Source organism: Tympanuchus pallidicinctus, unplaced genomic scaffold (assembly GCF_026119805.1).
Source record: "Tympanuchus pallidicinctus isolate F22 unplaced genomic scaffold, pur_lepc_1.0 scaffold3, whole genome shotgun sequence".
Lineage (NCBI taxonomy): Eukaryota > Metazoa > Chordata > Aves > Galliformes > Phasianidae > Tympanuchus > Tympanuchus pallidicinctus.
The window spans coordinates 57,437,522-57,457,511 of NW_026294747.1; the positions used below are offsets into that span (position 1 = coordinate 57,437,522).

General features: G+C 44.4%; 1 protein-coding gene across 4 annotated transcripts in view; it reads right to left on the minus strand.

Moving 5' to 3' along the window:
- DDHD1 (DDHD domain containing 1) overlaps window positions 1-19,990 on the minus strand; it is a 62,623-nt gene that overhangs the window by 15,749 nt on the left and 26,884 nt on the right. For all 4 annotated transcript variants that reach the window (XM_052696543.1, XM_052696545.1, XM_052696544.1 and 1 more), the window contains 4 exons: window positions 18,723-18,851; window positions 16,787-16,934; window positions 6,934-7,040; window positions 6,687-6,793 (listed from right to left, as the gene is read on the minus strand). In XM_052696543.1, the coding sequence (XP_052552503.1) occupies window positions 6,687-6,793; window positions 6,934-7,040; window positions 16,787-16,934; window positions 18,723-18,851 (491 nt within the window). The remainder of the gene's footprint in view (window positions 1-6,686; window positions 6,794-6,933; window positions 7,041-16,786; window positions 16,935-18,722; window positions 18,852-19,990) is intronic.

Sequence of the window (19,990 nt, forward strand, 5' to 3'; positions counted from 1 at the left end):
AAAAGTAAAGACACCCAAGACACAGCCTTTACCAGTTTGACAGAGCTGTGTCCGAGTCATGGATGCATTTCCTACATGTTTTATTCTGGTCCCAGAGGGCAAACAAGAGCCTTGATTGCCAGCAGTCAAAGATTTCAGCAAAGCAGAGCAAAGGAAGAAAAATGCCATGGGGACCAAGCAGATGCAGCACACTGCTACCCCCTGTGCAGCTCTTTGGGGAGCAATTCTCCTTTTGCTCCATGAGAAGTCAATCCAGTTGCTTGGAGCTTCCTTTATCAGCTGAACTTTTGCCAGCGCATCTCCCATGTAGGAAACCGAAGCCCACAGGATCAAGTTGCTCAGATGTCACTGTTTTTGATTCTGACAAACTGAGGTTAAATGCTCTATGACCTTCACAAGCCTAAATAAAAGCCCAGCAAGGAATCTTCCTGCACACATGTAGAGAGCCAGAGTGACACTCCTGCAGTCTGAGGGGAAGGCAAACCAAGACTGACAGTCAAGGTATAGGAATGGATCACTGGGCCTGCTCTGATCCAACCATAAATCCCATCTGCCTTTCAATTACATGCCTGTCTGCCACATTGCTTCCAACGTGTAGAAAAATGGCAGTCCATCCAACCACTGAGGAGTCCAGGTGGCAAGGGTACATGCTTTATGAACAAGGCACAGAGGCTCTGCCAGAGGAGATGCCCTGCTCTCATCTCCAAAATAACAACTTTAGGATGAGAGGTGCTGGCCTCAAGTTGCTCCAGGGAAGGTTTGGCTTGGATATTAGGAAAAATTTCTTCTCAGAAAGAGCAGTGCTGCAGTGGCACAGCTGCCCAGCAGTGGTGGGGTCACCGTCCCTGGAGGTGTTCAGAGGATGTGGCACTGAGGGACGTGGGCAGTGGGATGGAGGGGTGGGCTCGGGGATCTCAGAGGTCTTTTCCAGCCTTAATGATTCTGTGAAGATGCTGATTACACAGGCAGAAGGATCATGTCTCTAATTTGCTCTTGGGTACCTGGGTAAGCCTGGACTGTTGAAAGATGAAGGGGATAAGTAACCGTGGAAGCAGTGAAATACCCAGAGCTGCTGCCTGTCTCAGCTGAAGCTCCTATGTGAAGGTATTAACTGCATCCTGTGTGAAGCTGGAAAATAACAAGCTTCTAAATCACAGCCACCGACATCTGAAACAGCTGTTTGTTCCTCTTTGGATGGAAAGAAGCCCTGTGAGACTCAAGCATAGATGAGCACTCCTGTTTTCTGCAATGCAGAAGAATGCACACAAGGCAGACAAACACCTCCTGGTCCACACCAAGGAGCTCCAGGCAGGATCCTGCACATCCCAGCAGGCTGGTTGCTGAGGCAAAAGCTGGCTTTTCAGGATAGTAAATAACACTTTCCCTCAATATAGAGGAAATGAGTTCTTCCAAGAGAACAAGGAGTACAAAACCCCGCTGGCACCCCGAGCACAGAAGTGACACAGACATTGCACGGCTGCTACTCAAATCTTCAGTGACTTGTTTGCAGCTGAAAATTGCATGCAGCTCTCTGGTCTCAAGCTCTTTGATCTGTCAAAGACAACAAAAAAAGCTGCTCTTCTCTTGGGCTCTGCTGATGGTCCTTTTTTGGCAGCAGTCAGCTCCAACAACCTCCCCTTGTAACTTTCCAGGGCCTTTCTCTGGCCTCTCCATAGGAGCTCACCACTGAACAGTCTTCTCACATGAACAGCTTGAAGTCCAAGAGGAAGAAACTCAAAGCACAGCTACATATCAAAAGGGAGTGCAGGAAACCTGACCTTAGCACCCCTCCAGCTTGAACAGCAGGAATGTTTTTGTAGGATTCATGGGAAAAGAATCTGAAAGCAATCTGTGGAACAGAATTTTGTCAGCAGCTCACACCAAGTGCCGGGAGAACTTCAGAAGTATAAACCTGTTCAACAAGCAGGCAATAAGAAAGTGCTTGGGCCTACTGGAGGTACAATAAGGTCCTTACCAGCCAACAAAAACCTGCGGCTCAAGGATAGATTGATAAATCTCTGGGCAGCCTGGGCTGCTGGTTGGCGACCTGCACACAGCAGGGCTTGGAGCTGGATGAGCACTGTGCTCCTGTGCAACCCAGGCCATGCTGTGGTTCTATGATAAAAGCACTGAGAAGGAGTTTGCTTCACACGAACCAGGAGGGCATGGCAGCACACAGTGGTGGGAGGCTGCTGACCCTCCCGAATATAAAGCTGCCATATATCCTGATGGATGGGGGCCAGTAGTGTGTCCCAACAACAGATGAGAGGCCAGAATGAGACTTCATGGGGTGAACAGGCAGGAAAGGCTTCATCTATTAGTCATTTCACATTAAAAGGAAGCACACAGCCCAACGCCTCCCTCAGTACCCCTTTTTGGTTGAGAAGCTGAGCCTAAGCCATTCGTATCCAAGTCGCAGCATTCAAGGCTGCACAGAAAGCAGATCCAGTAACCACTTTATAAAGTTGACAATCCAATGAATTAATCACGCCATGAAAGCGCTGGCAGGCAGTTCCCTATTAGGTTCAACAGAATAAGCAAAGACAGTGCTCAAGCAGTCTCAGCTAAAGATTTCCTGCTTCAAATCCTTCTCCTTTTGAAAGACATAGAAACAACTTCCTTTTACTGCTGAAAGCAGCACATTTCTTTGCCAGACCTCGTATCAGAGGGATGAAACCTGTTGTAAGAACGAATACAAGTTCCAAGGTTCACAGATGTGAATCTCTTGATTTTAATACACGTGTAACAGCAGACTACCAGGCCATTTCAGAGTGGAGCCACGCTAGGTGGGCTGCATGACACAGCCTGCCAGGCTCCACCAACACCAAGCCTGCAGCCACTGTGTCCCAGAGCCTTCATTCCCTCTGCCCTCAGCTGGTGAGGAATGCAGGACCCTCTGCCCTCCCTGCACTTCAGCTGTGGCGGAAGCATCCCATAAACATCAATTGATCTCCGAGACTGTTGCACTGTCTGAATGAATCTTTAAAGGTCTTTCTAAGATGGGTGGAAATAATATTCAGCCTGCACAAAAGGCACTTTCTGCCACGAGGTGTATCAATAATGTATAGAATTACAATTAGGCTGGAAGTAAGCACACCGAAGACCAGTAAAATAAGCACTTAACAATATAACAAAGGTGACAACGCTGAATTCGCAGTGTGTCAATTAGGCTTTCCAATCTCTGCCAGAAGCATTTATTATTAAAGAAATACGAAGCTCCAGTGACATGGGTGTGAAGCGAAGTCTTGCACCAGCAAGACCAGGATCAGTGTAAAGTTGTTCGTTTCAAGGTAGGCATGCATGCCTCAAAAGACAAAGAAAAGCACTAAGTTGGCATCTGTGCAATATTTGAACAGTTTTGATCCTGTTTTACTCAGGGACCTCAGCGTAGATGAGGAGCTGCACAGCACCAGGCTCAGCTCACACAAATGCCACAGCCGAATGTGTGGGCTGCAAACATCCTCCATCCTGAGCTCTGAGCCCAGGCTGCCCGAGATGCTTGCTGAATTATTGATATCTGGCTGGTATCACGTTGCACATCACAAGTAAGAGGCACCTTTGGGATATTCTACTGTGTTGCAGGAGAAAATTATACTTGCAATCAGAGAGGGGGTTACCTGCCAGGATCCCATAACGCTTCGCTGAACAATCCAGCTGCATCTGGAGCTGCTGACTGCTATCTAAGGTGAAAGCCAATGCAACAAAGCTTCTCCTTTTCTTTCTTCAACACATACCCACTTGAACATCCCTTACTGAGATGTTAAAAGAGTGATCAGAAGCTTTAAAGCAATGGCTACATTCCAGATGTGGGGAAAGTCCTTTGAATTAGAAAAGAATTAATAGCAAAGTATTTTTAAGCGCTCTCAGGTGGATAACAGCTTTTACTCTTCTCTAGGGCAAACTCACTGTACTGTTCAATTTATTTCATGGGGCATAGCAAAGTTTCATTCATTCCTTTCAAGATTCAGCCAGAGGGTGATGAGGCACTGGCACAGGTTGCCCAAGGAGGCTGTGGATGCTCCATCCCTGCAGGCATTCAAGGCCAGGCTGGATGTGGCTCTGGGCAGCCTGGGCTGCTGGTTGGCGACCTGCACACAGCAGGGCTTGGAGCTGGATGAGCGCTGTGCTCCTGTGCAACCCAGGCCATTCTAGGATTCTAAGCTTTCTGGATGGAAAGCTTCAGGAGTGCCAACAGTACACAAAGAAGCGGGTTGGTATTGTGAAGTGGTGAGCATACTAATTCTGAGCTGCATGTGACCATGTGAATGCTTGAAGACAAGGCTCTCTTCTCAGCTGGAATGAGTACTTGGAACAAAGTGAACACTGAACACTGGGGAAGAAGAAAAAAAAACCTGCTGATTTTCCAGAGGAGTGCTCAGTTAGTTGGTAATACACTGTTCAGTCTGTGCACAGGAAATGAAACGGGACGAGGAGCAGGATCTAAAAAAATACAAGCCTCCTTTCTGTAGCTAAAGGCAAAATAAAAGGTGAAAAGATGAACAGAACCGTGCATTGAGTGGAAGCTTACACAGCTCCAAGTGAAATAATGGCATCAGTCCAGAAGCCGCATCCCTGGGACCTCAGGGTCAGAACAGGAACAGCTGAGTGAAGCAGCAAACCTGCATCCCAGGCATTCATTTCAGCAACCTGTTCTTCAAGGTTTTAACATTACACCTGTAAGATTGCCTTCTTGTTTCTTGCTTGCTATTCAAACTGTCCAACTTTGCTTTGAGAAAGGTGTAAGACGTACTGGTGCAGTCTGAATAAGGCAGGGCAATGGCAATCTCGCGTGTATTGTTGCAGACATTTCAGGAAAATTCACTTGATTAAGTGAAGAAAACAACTTGTGTAATCAGATCTAAGCACAGCCACAGTACACTCATTGTATTTGCCAATTCTCATACCTCAGGGATGCGATATACCTGTAAAACTACAGCTCTACTGAGCAACAAATTGAATTTTTCATGCACCGGTGGCCTGCATACCTAACCTTTGCTAGCTAATTCACTGCCCAAAAGACATGCTGAGCCTCCAATGCACTTTAAAAATCTATTTTTGAGCTGCCAGAGAAGTTTTCTTCACTTGCTACAGCAGCTCAGGCTGCTCTCAGTTCCACAGCAAAGAAACCTGATACACAGCTGAGAACCCAGAAGCCCTGAACAATAAACTCTGCATTACTGAGCAACAAGAGCACAGCTTTCAGTACGCTTATTTCTAGCACTGGAAGCTGAAAAGGCTCACAGCAATTTCTCAGCCATGGCTGCTATAAGCAAAATCAGTATTACTAGGAGTTTTAGGTTTGGCAATTATGTTAACAGTCTGAAATACTTAAACATATCAAATTTTAATGAAAGGTAGCACCAAAGCCTCAAGTAAGCTTTGAAAGTATTCGTCCACCTCTCACCTCCAGTCAAACCATGCAGGTTGGGCATGAAAGCTGCAAAAAGATTAGAATTACTTCATTTATAACACAAGCAAGGTAGGAAAAGCTAGAATTCCTATAGAAACTAATCATAAAACAACGCCATGGGGCTTTTCCAGAACGTGTGACAAAGGATGCTCTTGGGGTACTTAATCTTTGGGGTCCTTTCTTTTTATTTTTTCTTTTTTAACCTTTGAGGCTTTTCCATTGAACGAGGCCACACTGCATCTGAACAGACTAAAGCATGTGTGCCTATAGAGGAAGACAAGACAGCAACCTCCAGCATACAACCAACAGCACATGTTTGTTGGAGGTAAGAAGGATCTCACCTTAAAGGAGTTCCTTAGCTCAGCATACACAGATGCATGAAAAAGCTGTGAAAAACCCTTCTGTTTCTAATCTGATCAAGACCCATTTTAGACAATCATTTCTGCTCTAAAACCACGCTGATTATAGTTGTTGTTATTCTACTTTTCTCCCATTAAAACTCTGTATTTTGATTACTTGAAGCGCAAACATCAGCTTTTCATTTAATTTCTCTAAAATACATACCAAACTTAGAGTCCCTAAACAGCAGGGATGAGGATCCTCATGCTGGATGTTTTCCAGACCCTTTACACATTCACTGACAGGGAGAACCCAGAATCCCTGTTCTTTCAGAAGCAAAACGTCTTTCAGGACATTTTAAAGCTGATTAATTCTCAGTGATATCACCCTCATTATATCACCCTATTATATGCTTGCACACATAACATTGCTTATTTTCTACCGCAGAATACCAAAAGACACACTTCTATTGCCCATGTGGCATAGAAGCCTGGCTGTTCCTCTTTCAAACCCAGGATGAATGCTGTCAAATCCAGATGATAGACATGTAACCACAACTTGACAGTTGGAATCCCTGACCCTGGCATGCTGCATGCAGTCACTGATACAGGAGGTGAGGACTGGAGGACGTGACAAAAGCAATGCCACTTGCTGTGGCACTGACGCCTTACTTTATTCAATCTAAATACAATGCATTTAAGCTCCTACTCCCTTCACAGAACCATAGAATTGCAAGGTTGGAAACGACCTGCAAGATCATCTAGTCCAACCACCCTCCCATTCCTATTAGTACCACAAGCTACTAAACCATATCTTGAAGACCTTTGCAGGTCTTTGCTCAGTTCAGGGTCCCAGAAGGAAACTTTAATAACACTAAATCCAGTTTATTTCAGCCTCTCTGCCCTGCTCTAGTAAAATTCATATAAAATCCACTTACTTCATCTCTATAAAGAGGACTTGTGTAGTACATGATATCCATGGCACTGCTGTTCAGCATGTCCCTCAGACCCCTCACTTTGTCTGGAGTAATGGAGTCCACAGTGTCTGAAAGAAAAGAGGCTTAAGTTACATGCAGGAGAAGGATAAAATCCAAACAAGGCACAGGCAAAGAATACAGCACGAAACTTCTGGGGACAGTTTTGCAGACTGCAGCTACTGAACAACCAAAGAGCCAAAGAATGTACCTCCATCGAGGGTGAGTTTTGACCTCCATTCAACTGGAAGAAATTCAACATGTGTTGCAAGGTTGGAAAAATACTTTTCTTCTATTTTTCTTGCAGTATCTCGCATCCTTGAAAAAAAAAAACACAGACAGAATATGTTCCTGTTAAGGCTGCTAATGGTGCTCTTAGCAGACAATTCAGTGCATCCAGGTGCAATGCGTTTCTCTCCTTACTGCTTTCAAGGTATGTCAATGCATGCTTACCAACACTGCTAATTACTTCACCTCTCAATTTTGTTAAAAAGTGCTTAAATCCTCACAGAGTGGAAAACTGTGTGCATTGCATTCTCCAAAGAGCTTCAGAGCTCTTTGTGATTTCACTTTGAGCCTGATCCAAACCATTCAAGTTCAACTGACAAACATCTGTTAACTCTGGTTGGTTTGAGCAGCATATGATCTGAAAACTAACAGTTTTACTGTCTTGGAATCCTGAACACACTGAAATCAACCATTTAGACCACTAAGGAAGACACTTCAGTGCTTTTAAACACAAAGAAAACTAATAAAAACAGTGCTTGATAAGTCAGAATGTTAACTTCACATATCAGAATGGAAGGCTTAAGAGTTCTCAGTGAGAGACACAGGGTGATTTATTAGCATTTCAACTTGCAGCTTCCAGCAGCTGCTTCCCAGTTACAGCCATCAGAGTTTTGCTTTGAAGCCTTGTGGGTTCTTTTTTTCTATTTTCAAAGCCAGCCTCCCTCTCATGACTGCTATGACCAAATGCAAGGTGACATTAATCTCCCATCAGCACTTCTACCAATCCAGACGGGCTTTGGGAAGTTTAACCTCCCCCCAGCTGAGATACTTTTCCTTGAGTATGAGTGCTCTTGTTCTGCTTGACAGAAATGCAATCATTCAGCCTGGATCACCAGCACCTGAGACAGTAATCACTGAAGCTCCTCTGTTTGATGAGCAAAACTGTCTGCACCAGAGCAGCGTCAGCACTTGGTGGTATCCCATACAGACAACTCTGTCAAACTCCTGCCTTGAGATCAAGTCCATCTTTACCCCTTCAAAACAAAGCCAGCAGTAGGCAGCAGGGAGCTGCCACACCAGGACAGGGGCTGCTCAAAGCTCTTTCATGAGACTGCCACAGGAGGTGACAGCGCAGATGAAAAGGAGGAAGTGTGGATGAAATTCATCCTTCATTTCCCAGTGTAGCTGCTGCCCTGTGCAGACCCAACTCCCTGACAGGATTTATGCTGTGCAGGAAGGCTGAAGGCAGATGTGTGCAGAGGAACAAATGCAGAGCTGAATTTCAGCTCCTACTGGCAGCTCATATGGTACTCAGTCGTTCTGCGATGCACCAAAATATTAATGGAAGTGGGCTGTCAAAATATTTTCCATTACTGATGCTTTTCTGGGGAGGAAGGGAAGGGAAAGAAAATGAAAGAAAGGGAAAGAAAGGGAAAGGAGAGAACATCCTTTGGCACGCAGTGTTTCAAAATAGTTACCAGTGGCATGACCAAGCAGCCAAGAAATGCAGCTAATCAACATCTCTATTTTTAAAGCCTGGTTTGATTGCACTTCTAATCTCCTAGTCTGTAGTCCAAAGGTTTACATACAGCACAGCGTTCTTCCCATTTGAGGTGGAGGAAAGGCAAGAGGATCTGATTCAGTTAAGGCTGACAAACCTTTCCTCTGCTTAGTGCTGCATGTGCTTTTTGAATATATCTTGCACACCAAAGACAAGGAGGAGCTAAAGCGGAACTCCCTGCCAGGAAACCAAATCACAACACTTTGTTAAACACAAAGCACAATTCCAACTTTTACCCACATCTGGGGGTTGCCCCCACATCAGCTGTGGCTGCCCAGAAGCATTCCACCCTTTGGCAACAGAGTTCCAGGCTTCTGCTGAAAAGGCCAAATGCTCAGCTGCACCTGGGCGTGTTGGAAAAATCAATGCATCCTCCTGGTGCCTTGCAAAACACACTCCAGCAAAGTACACACAAGTTTTGTTTCAACAGATTTTGTTAACTGCCACTTCACTGACCAAGTGTGCAGCAAATGCATTTCTCAGTGTATGTCTGAGCGTGCTCCTCTGCTCGCCATCCCACACTGCCACTTAACCTTAAGGAGCTGGTTAATGCTACAAAACACATGACTGACATTTTGCACATCACAAACTATGCAGTTACAAAAAAATGTATTATTTTTTTGCCTAAAACTGAACTCGCTTAGAGATAATCCAGCTCTGTCACTGGCCAAAAGCAATCAGAAAGATCCCCCACTGTTACGGCAGCAATGTCACACTGATCTCCTGATACCAACCGAGAGTCACAATGGCATCAAAACACATCAGAAGGCCAATTTCCAGAGCAGCACATCTCATTCCCAGCGAATGGCACTATGTGGCATCTCCCACTGGTTTTCATCAACAGTTTTGTATGACAAATGTTGATCAAAGCTGCGATGTAATTGCTAAGCAGTGTGCCTGTGCTCATGCACAAAACACCTGCTACATCAATGCACTCTGCTTTGCTATTTTTTTTTTTCTTTCTTTTAATTAAATGCCTTCTGGCTTAAAGAAAAATAATGTTTTTAGCTATTTTATTAGCTGGCAAGGCTCTCCAGCCACTTGTGAAATTAACACTAACCGAAGTGATAAATCCTCATCTAAACATGCAGAGTTATTCCCCTTTCCAATACAAACGGAAGCTGAAATATTGACCCCAGAGCAACAATTACTTAAATCTATACACCCCAGCACACTGTAACAACTAGAATTTATGATTTTTCTAAGTGAAAATGCACTTGAGCCCAGATGCAATGCATGCCTTGGAAAGCACTGTGACATATTGCTACGCTGCAAGCAAGGAGCAATGGCCTGAAAATAAATACTTCTGAGACTCACCATAAATAAAACACACTGGGCTGCCTCTCTCTGGTTAATGCAATGAAATAACACCACTATATTTACATAGGTAGGTATCCTTACATAAGAAAGTCTATTCCAAAGATGTTTTAACATATTGACAAGTATTACTTTTAATTTTTTTTTCTAATCATTACACTACTCGTTTTACTTCTGTGAAGCATGCACAACTTGTACAAAAGAAACCAGCTACAGTAAGATCAATCTACTACACAGATTTTATAAGATCACCTTGATAGTTGGTAACACTGCAAAACACCTGAAGGGTAGAACATCTTACTCTGCTTGTTCCCAAACCATCTTTACAGATGGTCTTCAGCCAGACAATCCACAGCCAAGCATGAGGAATGGTCTTGGATTTAGGAGGCATTACATCAGCTTCTGCCTCTGAGCTCATGATTGAACTGAGACAGGGGAGGTTTGGGTTGGATATGAGGAGGAAGTTTTGGAGCCAGAAGGTGGTGAGGCACTGGCACAGGTTGCCCAAGGAGGCTGTGGATGCCCCATCCCTGCAGGCATTCAAGGCCAGGCTGGATGTGGCTCTGGGCAGCCTGGGCTGCTGATTGGTGACCTGCACACAGCAGGGGTTGGAGCTGGATGAGCGCTGTGCTCCTGTGCAACCCAGGCCATTCTAGGATTCTAAGATTTAGGATAGAGAGCAGTAGGGTGAGTGGCTGGGAACAGGACGACCTTCAACAGCTTTCCTTCCTCTCGTGCTCTAAATGCATGCACTCATTTGTAAAGTGGGAATAATATACCTGTTATAAGGTGGGAATACACCTATTTGGGGGTTGGAACTAGATGCTCCTTAAGGTCCATTCCAACCCAAGCGATTCTGTGATTCTATGACACCACTCATAAAGTGGGAATAACAACACCGTGTTGATTGCTGAACGCGTGGCACACTTAATAAAAGACAAAAGAATCAACTTCTCCTATTCATTCCACAATTTTCATTTCATTACAAAAGCAGGAACGAACCCCAGTAAAAAGGTGGGGGAAAAAATAAATAAATCAGGTAGCATTGCTGCTTGCTTGAAAACTTCATCAACCAAAATACCTTTACTCTCACAACATTACACTCTACCCTGAATGAACAAGAAATTCACTCAGAGCAGCTCTCTATTCTTTCTGTTGTTAACCCAGGAACAAAACAAACTAATGCCTTGTTTGGGTCACACACCTGTACACAGAGCCATAGAACGGCCTGGGTTGCACAGGAGCACAGCGCTCATCCAGCTCCAAGCCCTGCTGTGTGCAGGTCGCCAACCAGCAGCCCAGGCTGCCCAGAGCCACATCCAGCCTGGCCTTGAATGCCTGCAGGGATGGGGCATCCACAGCCTCCTTGGGCAACCTGTGCCAGTGCCTCACCACCCTCTGGCTGAAAAACTTCCTCCTCATATCCAACCCAAACCTCCCCTGTCTCACTTTAAAGCCATTCCCCTTGTCCCATCACCATCCACCCTCACACACAGCCGTTCCCCTCCTGTTTATCCGCTCCCTTCAAGCACTGAAGGCCACCATGAGGTCTTCCTGCAGCCTTCTGTTCTCCAAGCTAAACAAGCCCAGCTCCCTCAACGTTTCTTCACAGGAGAGACATTATGCTTCAAAAGCATTCCTGCATTGGTTTCACCACTCCAGAGCTCTGTAAATTGAGCTCAGCACTCCCAGCCTCCTTGAGAATACCACAAGCTATTGGGAAAACACGGGGCTGGCTTACGCTACGTTTGCTAAGTCAAGTGAGAGCAGTGGGCATGAGCACTAAATACTGAGTTCTGCTGAAGCCAGGGGAAATGAAAGGGACACCAGGTTCAAAAGCTCAGCTGCGTTTCAGAAATGCAGTTTTTTTCAAGGCAGACTTCAAAGAGCACCTGTGAGACACGTGTTGTCCTCTGCCACTGCACTTCAGGGATTCCTCTGCTCTCAGGCCTTAAGATACTCAGAGTGCTGCTCTAGGACATATGGAGACTCATTTTACTTCAGAAGAAAGATGAAAATTCTAGGAGACCATCAAAGTGAACATAATCGTGATTCATACTTCATCCTTTTCAAGATTAATGGGACTCTGCATGATCAAAAGAACCCAAAATTCTAGGTTATGACAACAGGATCTCTGAGAGAAGGCTGCAGAGGTTCAGTTCAGGTACTCCAAACCAAGTGCCTCCCTACCTGGCACAGCTTACGAACAGCAGCAAGGCAGCTCTTTGGTTGATGCTGGTTTTGGCAGCAAAGCAGATGAGACATTCCCTGCTCCTGCTGCTCTACCCTGCCTCCCCACTGCTCTCTCCCTTATTCTGGATGGGACTCTCACTCTTTGGTAACTGCAGTGATCTGGATTACAACAGGAGCACAGAGTCAGCAGTAGCATAAGTGCAACTTTGGGCAGAGGAGAGGACTGGGGAGAAGAAGGGAAGAAGGACAGATGTGAGTAGAGATGCATGTAATGACTGCTGTAGCTTTGGTCCAACATGCAGCCACGTGTTAGATAACTAATTAATGCACACAGAACAAGCTCCTACAGGAGTACTAATACCCTAACCATCACCCTTTACCTCTTAGGCTGAACTTCTCATCTGCCTTCCAAAGAAAGCTCGAGTTGAGACTGGTACAACAACCACTATTATTTGCATACCAGCACCAGAGAATGGAAAACAAACATGTAATGTGCATACAGTGCAACGTAAGCTTTTAAATGGAAAATAAACAGAACAACCAAACACCTGAAAAGCTTACAAAAAGAAGCATATAGGAAATCTTGATTTAAGATCCAAGCATTTAAAGGCACTGGAAGGCCTCTGAGAGGCTCTGTGTTCTGCAAGGGCTTGCATATCATTGGAAATTTACCAAAATTGCTATTCTGAAGTAATTATTATAATGACAATCCACAATTAAAAAGCTTACTAATGGGACGTGCAATAAAAACGTAATTGGTGACTGTGCAGTACCAAGATGATGCGATTGCACAGACAGCAATTTTTGTGCTGTGAGCAGCAGCAAAGGCAAATAGGAATCTGAATCAAAACAAGAGATTCAAAGAGAGGCAGACAGACACCAGGCCTGGAGAAAGAGCAATAGAGAAGCATCGTAACATCACAGCTGCTGTGGAAATATGCAGAGCAATTACTCCATTCAATTTTTAAGCTCAGGATGGTAGGATCAATCTGCAGTAAGACAACGGGATTGCTTCAAATTATTCCTATTTCTTAATGTTAGCATTGCTTCGTACCACGAGTCATGTAACACCAGAATAATGCACCTGATGGGAAATAAAAAATGCCAGCAGAGTACACTAAGCCATCCTATCTTGGTTTATGTTACATAGAAATTCAGAATACGGCATCTTCTTCCATTAAAAGAAACTATCCCCTTTTCTGCTGGAACAGCTCACAGCTCATTATTCTGCTCACAGTAGGTCAGCTGAATCATTGTTCCAGCCTGGAGGAGGTACTGTCTCTTCTCAGACGAGTCTTGCTGTTAATATCAGCACTGACAGGAGCAGCTTGTTGTACCAGCTGCCATGCTACATTTAGACAATAAATGTGTTTAACTGCACCGTGCAGAAACAAAATCATGTCACATCTCCCAAAGACACATTCACTCAAACATTGATAGGATGCATCTTTTCCATTTACCTACTTACAGGACACCCTGCAACCCTAGCATCGAACCACATTAATGAGCAGACTGAACTCCATTTCTTAATGAAATTAGTGCATACAATTTTAAATTACCCTGGAAACAGAGTTCTGTTTTCAGCTCTGTGATGAACAATATCTGCCTAATGATGGAGCTACATCAGGAGGTGCACCAGTTTCTTCTTGAGGCAGTAATCTGAGGACAGCATATCAAATGGGCTCTGGTTGTGCCTCTCAGCCCACTGGGTTACAGGCAGAGAACTCCAAATCTGAGTTATAAGCTTCATTTTTGCACTTAGTTTTCTTTTTCTTTTAAGGCCACTTGCTCAAGTGGGGCTATGGTTTTGTGCTCTGCATAGAAGTGCTGCTCTCATACAGGCTGAAAAAAATACAAAGGTTTTATAGCAGGGTAGATTGAATCCGAAAGATGCCATAATGTGTGCATGTGGCAAAGACATAATGCACAAGAGAGGTTTGGGAAAAGGGAGATTTCCACCTGGAGACCCCACAAGCACCATACCAAACCAATGAAAGGCACCATGGAGTGTGCTGCTTCTTTCTACCCACCTGAACACTGGGATAACAGCTTACAGCAGGCTCTACACTTACTTGCATATCAAAGACATGGACACCACCTGCTCATGCCTGAAGCAGCATCCTATAATGTGCAATCAACTAAGCAGCGTGACACTAAACTAGCATCCTGGGCACTTCCTAAAGGCCTAGGAGAAGAGACACCACGAGAAGCCATCTGCACATAGGCCTGGTGGTTGACCTACATGTTCCTTCTAACCTGCCTTATCTCTGTTCTCTCCCAGTCTGTATCCCAAATTCCCACACTGGAACATCAATATCCCAAGTGAGATACAAACCTATCAAAGCTGCACGCAGCCCAAGACAACGATGAGCTCCGAGGGCTGCTAATGTGTTGCAGCTGCTGGTAGTACCCAGATTTGGTGAGGGAAGAAAGCAGGAATGGTGACAACAATGGCAATGACTTATGTTATACAGATAGCATGGCTGCAACTACAGGTTTCCTACAAAACCATGTCCATTTTAAAGGGAATAATACTGAAATATTTTCTCCTTAGATCATGCACGTCTGAAAAGTCAAAAAATACATCTCCCTACCCTTATCCATTTTCAGAAGGCAGCATTTGACTTTTTGTGTCCCTGGTGCAAAAGAATGTTTAAAAAAAAGAAGAAAAAATAATACACAGTCATATCACAGATGAAAGTGCTAACAGAAAGTGTTAGTATGGCTTGTGAGAACTGCCACTGCATTGGTCTGGAAGACATTTCTTCTAAAATCCCTTCCTAGAACATATGGGATCTTCCCCACTGATAAGTTCTTAAAGAAAAAAATAAATTTCCATCTAACACGATGCTTTCCTTTGTAGGTTTTGTACAGACTACACAGTTTATGCCAATAACTAGCATTTTACAGCTTTATGCCATCTGATTGCCTGATATTTCTTGAGGGAATGTGAGACCAGAGGGAAATTACCTGAAGCACAAAAACTCTTGTTTGAATGGTTTTAAAGTGAGACAGGAGAGGTTTAGGTTGGATATGAGGAGGAAGATTTTGAGCCAGAGGGTGGTGAGGCACTGGCACAGGTTGCCCAAGGAGGCTGTGGATGCCCCATCCCTGCAGGCATTCAAGGCCAGGCTGGATGTGGCTCTGGGCAGCCTGGGCTGCTGGTTGGCGACCTGCACACAGCAGGGGTTGGAATTGGATGAGCACTGTGCTCCTGTGCAACCCAGGCCTTGCTGTGATTCTATGATTCCATGCAATGTGCTGCCATCTGTAGTGTGACTTCTTGTGGAATGGACACCTGCGCACTCTGTGCTGAGCTGAAATTAATCCACACACACAAATCCCATATGCATTTTCAGTGAAGAACAGAGTAGAAGGAAAAAGTAGAAAATCTTAATGACTTAACGATTGCTGGTGGCTGCTAAACCAGCAACTCATATTTAGGACCTTTGCACGACCAGTGCAATTGGCTCCTAAAAAAATAAAAGGTTTTACATATATTTTGGTGACCAGCTTCAGGTTTTTATCAAGGGCTGTGGATTTCTCTCTCAGTGCTTTTGCCTGCTTGCTCCTAAAACACCACAGATAAGAGCGGTGAAGTGCTAGAATGAGGAGAGCAGGAAAGAGCAGCTTGTTGCTTTGAGATGACAACTGACAGTAGTGAAATTGAAAGGCCTGCTCCACTACAGCCAAGGACAACGGAGCAGAACAGTGAGCTGCAGAGCTCAGGAGCCTGGCGACACGATGGCACACAGCAGAGCAATGGCACCTCAGACACTCACATAAGCACTGACCTCCGGTGCTGCTCTGGATTTAAAGGCAGTGTCACAAGACCCTTACCATGACATCAGCTCCACATGGCACTTTCTCTAGAGGCAGCAGGCATGCTGCTACTGCTGTTGACTTTGATGGAAGGTGGAACTGTTTGGGATGCACGTACTAAACCATCTGCACAACACAGATCTGCAGTTCACACATTTTAGCCTCTTCTTTCAGCTAATCAAGCATTCCTTAGCACCAGCTTGTCTCCTCAGTTCTGTCATCAGGAGTTTACAACTCCTAATATTCAACAGAACTATTTTCATGGATAGCATTCTCATTAACTCAGGACTTTGCCCTCCTATTCACCAGCACTGTAAGTGGCCTCCTGAGTTAGCTCGGATGTCAAATCAAAACCCATTTGCAAACCAAGCTTCACAAAAGACTTTTAATGAAAAGACCCCATAAGCATTTAATTACGTTTTGCTTTTCATCAGGCTTGCATGAACTCAAGGAGCAGATTCTCAGCAACAGCTTCCCACCATATTAAGTAACTCGGCACCGTTACAAATGCCAGCATTCATTCCAGCTCCTCACTTTCACTCCTACCAGCACACACTTCACTCGCTCACTGCTCTGACAACCTGCAGGAGCAATGGAGATTCCCCTTGATTTTGGTCAAATGAAAATCTTCCCTCACTTGACCAAGTCACTGAGCATTGGTGCTGGAAATGCACCAGACAGTCCCCTAGAAGTCAGAAGCATTGGTCATGGAAACAAAATACATCCTTGCTCTTCCTGATTGCAGCTGCTTTCCCTTAGGCTCATACAGTTGAGCTAACATAGAAAGTAATGCACTCCCAGTACAAAGAGTAATGACTCAGGGGTAGAGAGGGAGAAGGAAATTGGAAGAGGTGCAGCTTAAACTGAAGGATCTGCTGTCCTTTACAATGTCAGCATTTTATTCAGGTTAGAGTTGCTACTGCAAACACGATGAAGGACTCACATAGCTGTATTTTTGATGATCCTTCCTTGGTCCATTTTCTGCCCAATACCATGCACAACAAACACAATGTGACTAGTTTGTGGTGGCTTGTCTTCTAAGGTAGCTTCTTCTACATAGCCTCTATGTAGCCTTGTCCCACTACTTGAAGCTGCAGAAAAAACATGATCCTAGATCAGTTACATTTCATGAAATGCAATGGTCTTACACGTTGACAGAAGCTTAATTTGTCTGAGACCAATACATTAAAAAGTATTCTGAAAATACAATTATACAGAAAAAATCAGTATGCAATTTAACAATCTGCAGTTTTCAAATCCTGAGAGATCTGAGCAACAAGGTGACATTCATTCTCTCAGTCAATGTATTAGAAAGCCATTTCCAATGCAAAAAGAACCAATTTCAGAGCTGGTTTGAAAAACAACTTTTTCAGAGAACAGTTGTGTGATTGCCCATTAACTTTTATTACATAATGCTCTTCTTCAATGCACCTCAGCCATTAAAATTCCTTGTACCTCCACCTTACTTCCCCAGCAGGTGATCACTGAAACCATCTTGCCATAAAACAGGCACTCACTGTCATTTGATCTCTGATGGCATTAGAGGAGCTGCTTGAAAAACTTTAGATTTCTCCTCCAAAGTGACAAACTGCACGTTTTTCCAGCCAATTAAACCCCACGTTTCCCCAGGCATTCTCCAGTTCAGTGGCCAAAGCAAAAATCAATTCTGCAGGTATGGGTATCCTCTCATTGCCCTGCGGGTGGCTGCTGAAACCCAGGGCACAGCGTGGCTTCATCCCCCTCTAGTGACAGCGCCATACAGAAGGCAGCAGCCTCCTATGAGAGCTAGCTGTGCAACACCAGAAAAGCTGGCATTCAGCAAAGCCCTTTGGATGCAACACAGAGCAAGGCAGCACCATTCCTCGTGGGGAAAAAACAGCAAGAAGCAACTCGTTTTGTTTCAGAGGAGGAGGAAAACACAACAGAAATAGTGAGAGCAGTTCTTATACGTGACTGGTTTATCATGGGAGCTTCTATTTGCTATTTTTCTTCCCAAAGCGTTCAGGACAGAATGTCTGCATTATCTGTTTCATGCTGTCCAAAATCACACTGTGGATACAGAATACTTCATCTCTTCTGGAAACTTGGGCAACGAGAGCCTTAAATTATACTAATTCTTGGCAAACATTAATTAAGTATCCACCCAAGAGCCCTGTGGGTTAAGAGGGCAGTAATTACAGAACAGAGGCATCAGATTAAAGCCAGACCTGTTACCTGGCCTCTTCAGAAACCAAGGAGAAAAACAAAAGCAACCTGTGCCTCTTCTTGTTTTTGTAGTTGCCCAGTAATGCACAGGAGCAGCATGGCAGGGAGGACACGTCCCAGTATTCCAGATGGACAACAATCTGCCTTTATTTGAGGAGGAACATCCTCTCTCATAACTGTCTCAGCTTCACTGGTTATAAAACTGGTAATTTTGAGCTTAAATGAGCCTGGATTCCTACAGAAAATGCTTTCCATTTAGATCCAAGTGCTTCACCCCTCCTCTCAGTTCATAGGTCTGTCCAATGAACTGAAAAAAGCAAAAGCTGGCAAGAGGGGGAGGCACAACCATGTTTTTAAGGAGAGCATTGCAATCTGTAAGGACACAGAGAGAAAGCTAAGGTTGCAAAGGCAACTGTAATTCTTACACTGTGGCTATCAGACACTGCCACTGTAGTAGCAGCATTATGCAGCAAGGACATGAAAACTGCTGCTTCCAAAGTAACAAGGAACAAACGTAATAAAAACACTCCATGTCCAGTTATAATTATGCATCCTAAGGAATCTATTACACCCCCCTGCAAAACCCCGCCAGCAAAAAGGGGCCAGTCACATATTAACACTTCAGATACAGATATTTGCATTATGTTTTTTTTACAAACTCTGAGAAATATTACCTTTGGAAAACCCCAACTTTTGTGTAACAGTTCTTGCAATTTTAGATGTTGTTGCATCACTGTACAGATACACTTCATCCACACTGTGCCAGTCCACATGGTTGCGACTCAACTTTAGACTATGAATAGCTGCAGCAAAAAGGAACAACATTGAATTTAGATGGGTAAGGGGAAAAACAAAAGCCTCTTCAAACAGAGAGAAGGGTAATTCACACACACACATTTATATCTAGTGCTCCATTATACCTAAATCCATACTGCTTCTTACCTTGGAAAGCTTTTACACTGAGGATTAATCTGACCAGAACAAAGAGCAGTTTGGAGAAGACATTGCACATCATCCTCCTGCAGCCTGGTAGGCTTCTAAAGCATATCCTTAACTGAAAGCAAAAAACGAGGGGGGAAGGGAGATGCACCCCACAATACTGCTGACCAATGCACTTCTGCTAGGAAGGTGCACTCCTACCTTCTCTCCTTTGCAGCCATACAGTGGGATCCCTGCTTTCAACCAAGGCTACGGAGCATCAGAGCAACACAGAAGCTTTCAAGGCTCCATTATGAGAAGGCTCTATTGCTTCTGCTATTCTTTCAGAAACATCCAGGAGCTGAAAATGTGGTTCAGTGAGAAAGCCTCTGAATGAGTAATTTCTGGCACAGAACAGGATTTTGCTCTTTCAAAAGCTCCTAAAGAGCTCTAGTGGTTTTTTTTTTGTGCAGTGATTGTGCTTTCCAGATTTGGAACGGATTGAACTCAGGAACCAACCTCATGACACACTGCCTGACTGCTGGGGTTAAGCACAGCAGGCACGCAATAATGCAAGCCAGAATCTCCCAGCTGAGCTTCTGTGTACAAAGCAGCATCACAGTTGCTGCATCACCAGCAAGACGGATATCACCTGTGCTTGGAAATCTGCTGCTTAGCTCTCGTCCAGTGTGCAACATTCAGCACTTGGAGACCTGACAACTAACAGCAATAGCCCTATGAAAAGAAAATGCTGTTTAACCACATCATGGGTCTTGCAAAAAGGCTGTGAAGCCATGGAAAACACTCACAGGGGTTTTATGCTATTTTTTCATAACAAGCTCGGCTCTCATCTGTCCTCTACTTGAAGCTACTCTAATTTTTTGTAGTCAAAAAACATTCTGAGAAAGCATGAGCCGTCATGGTTTCATATTTTAACTTTCTTCCAGCACAAATTAATTAAATGTTGTGTGACCTTTGCCCTGAAGCATTTTTTCTTTCTTTTCCAAGGCAGATAGACCCAAAA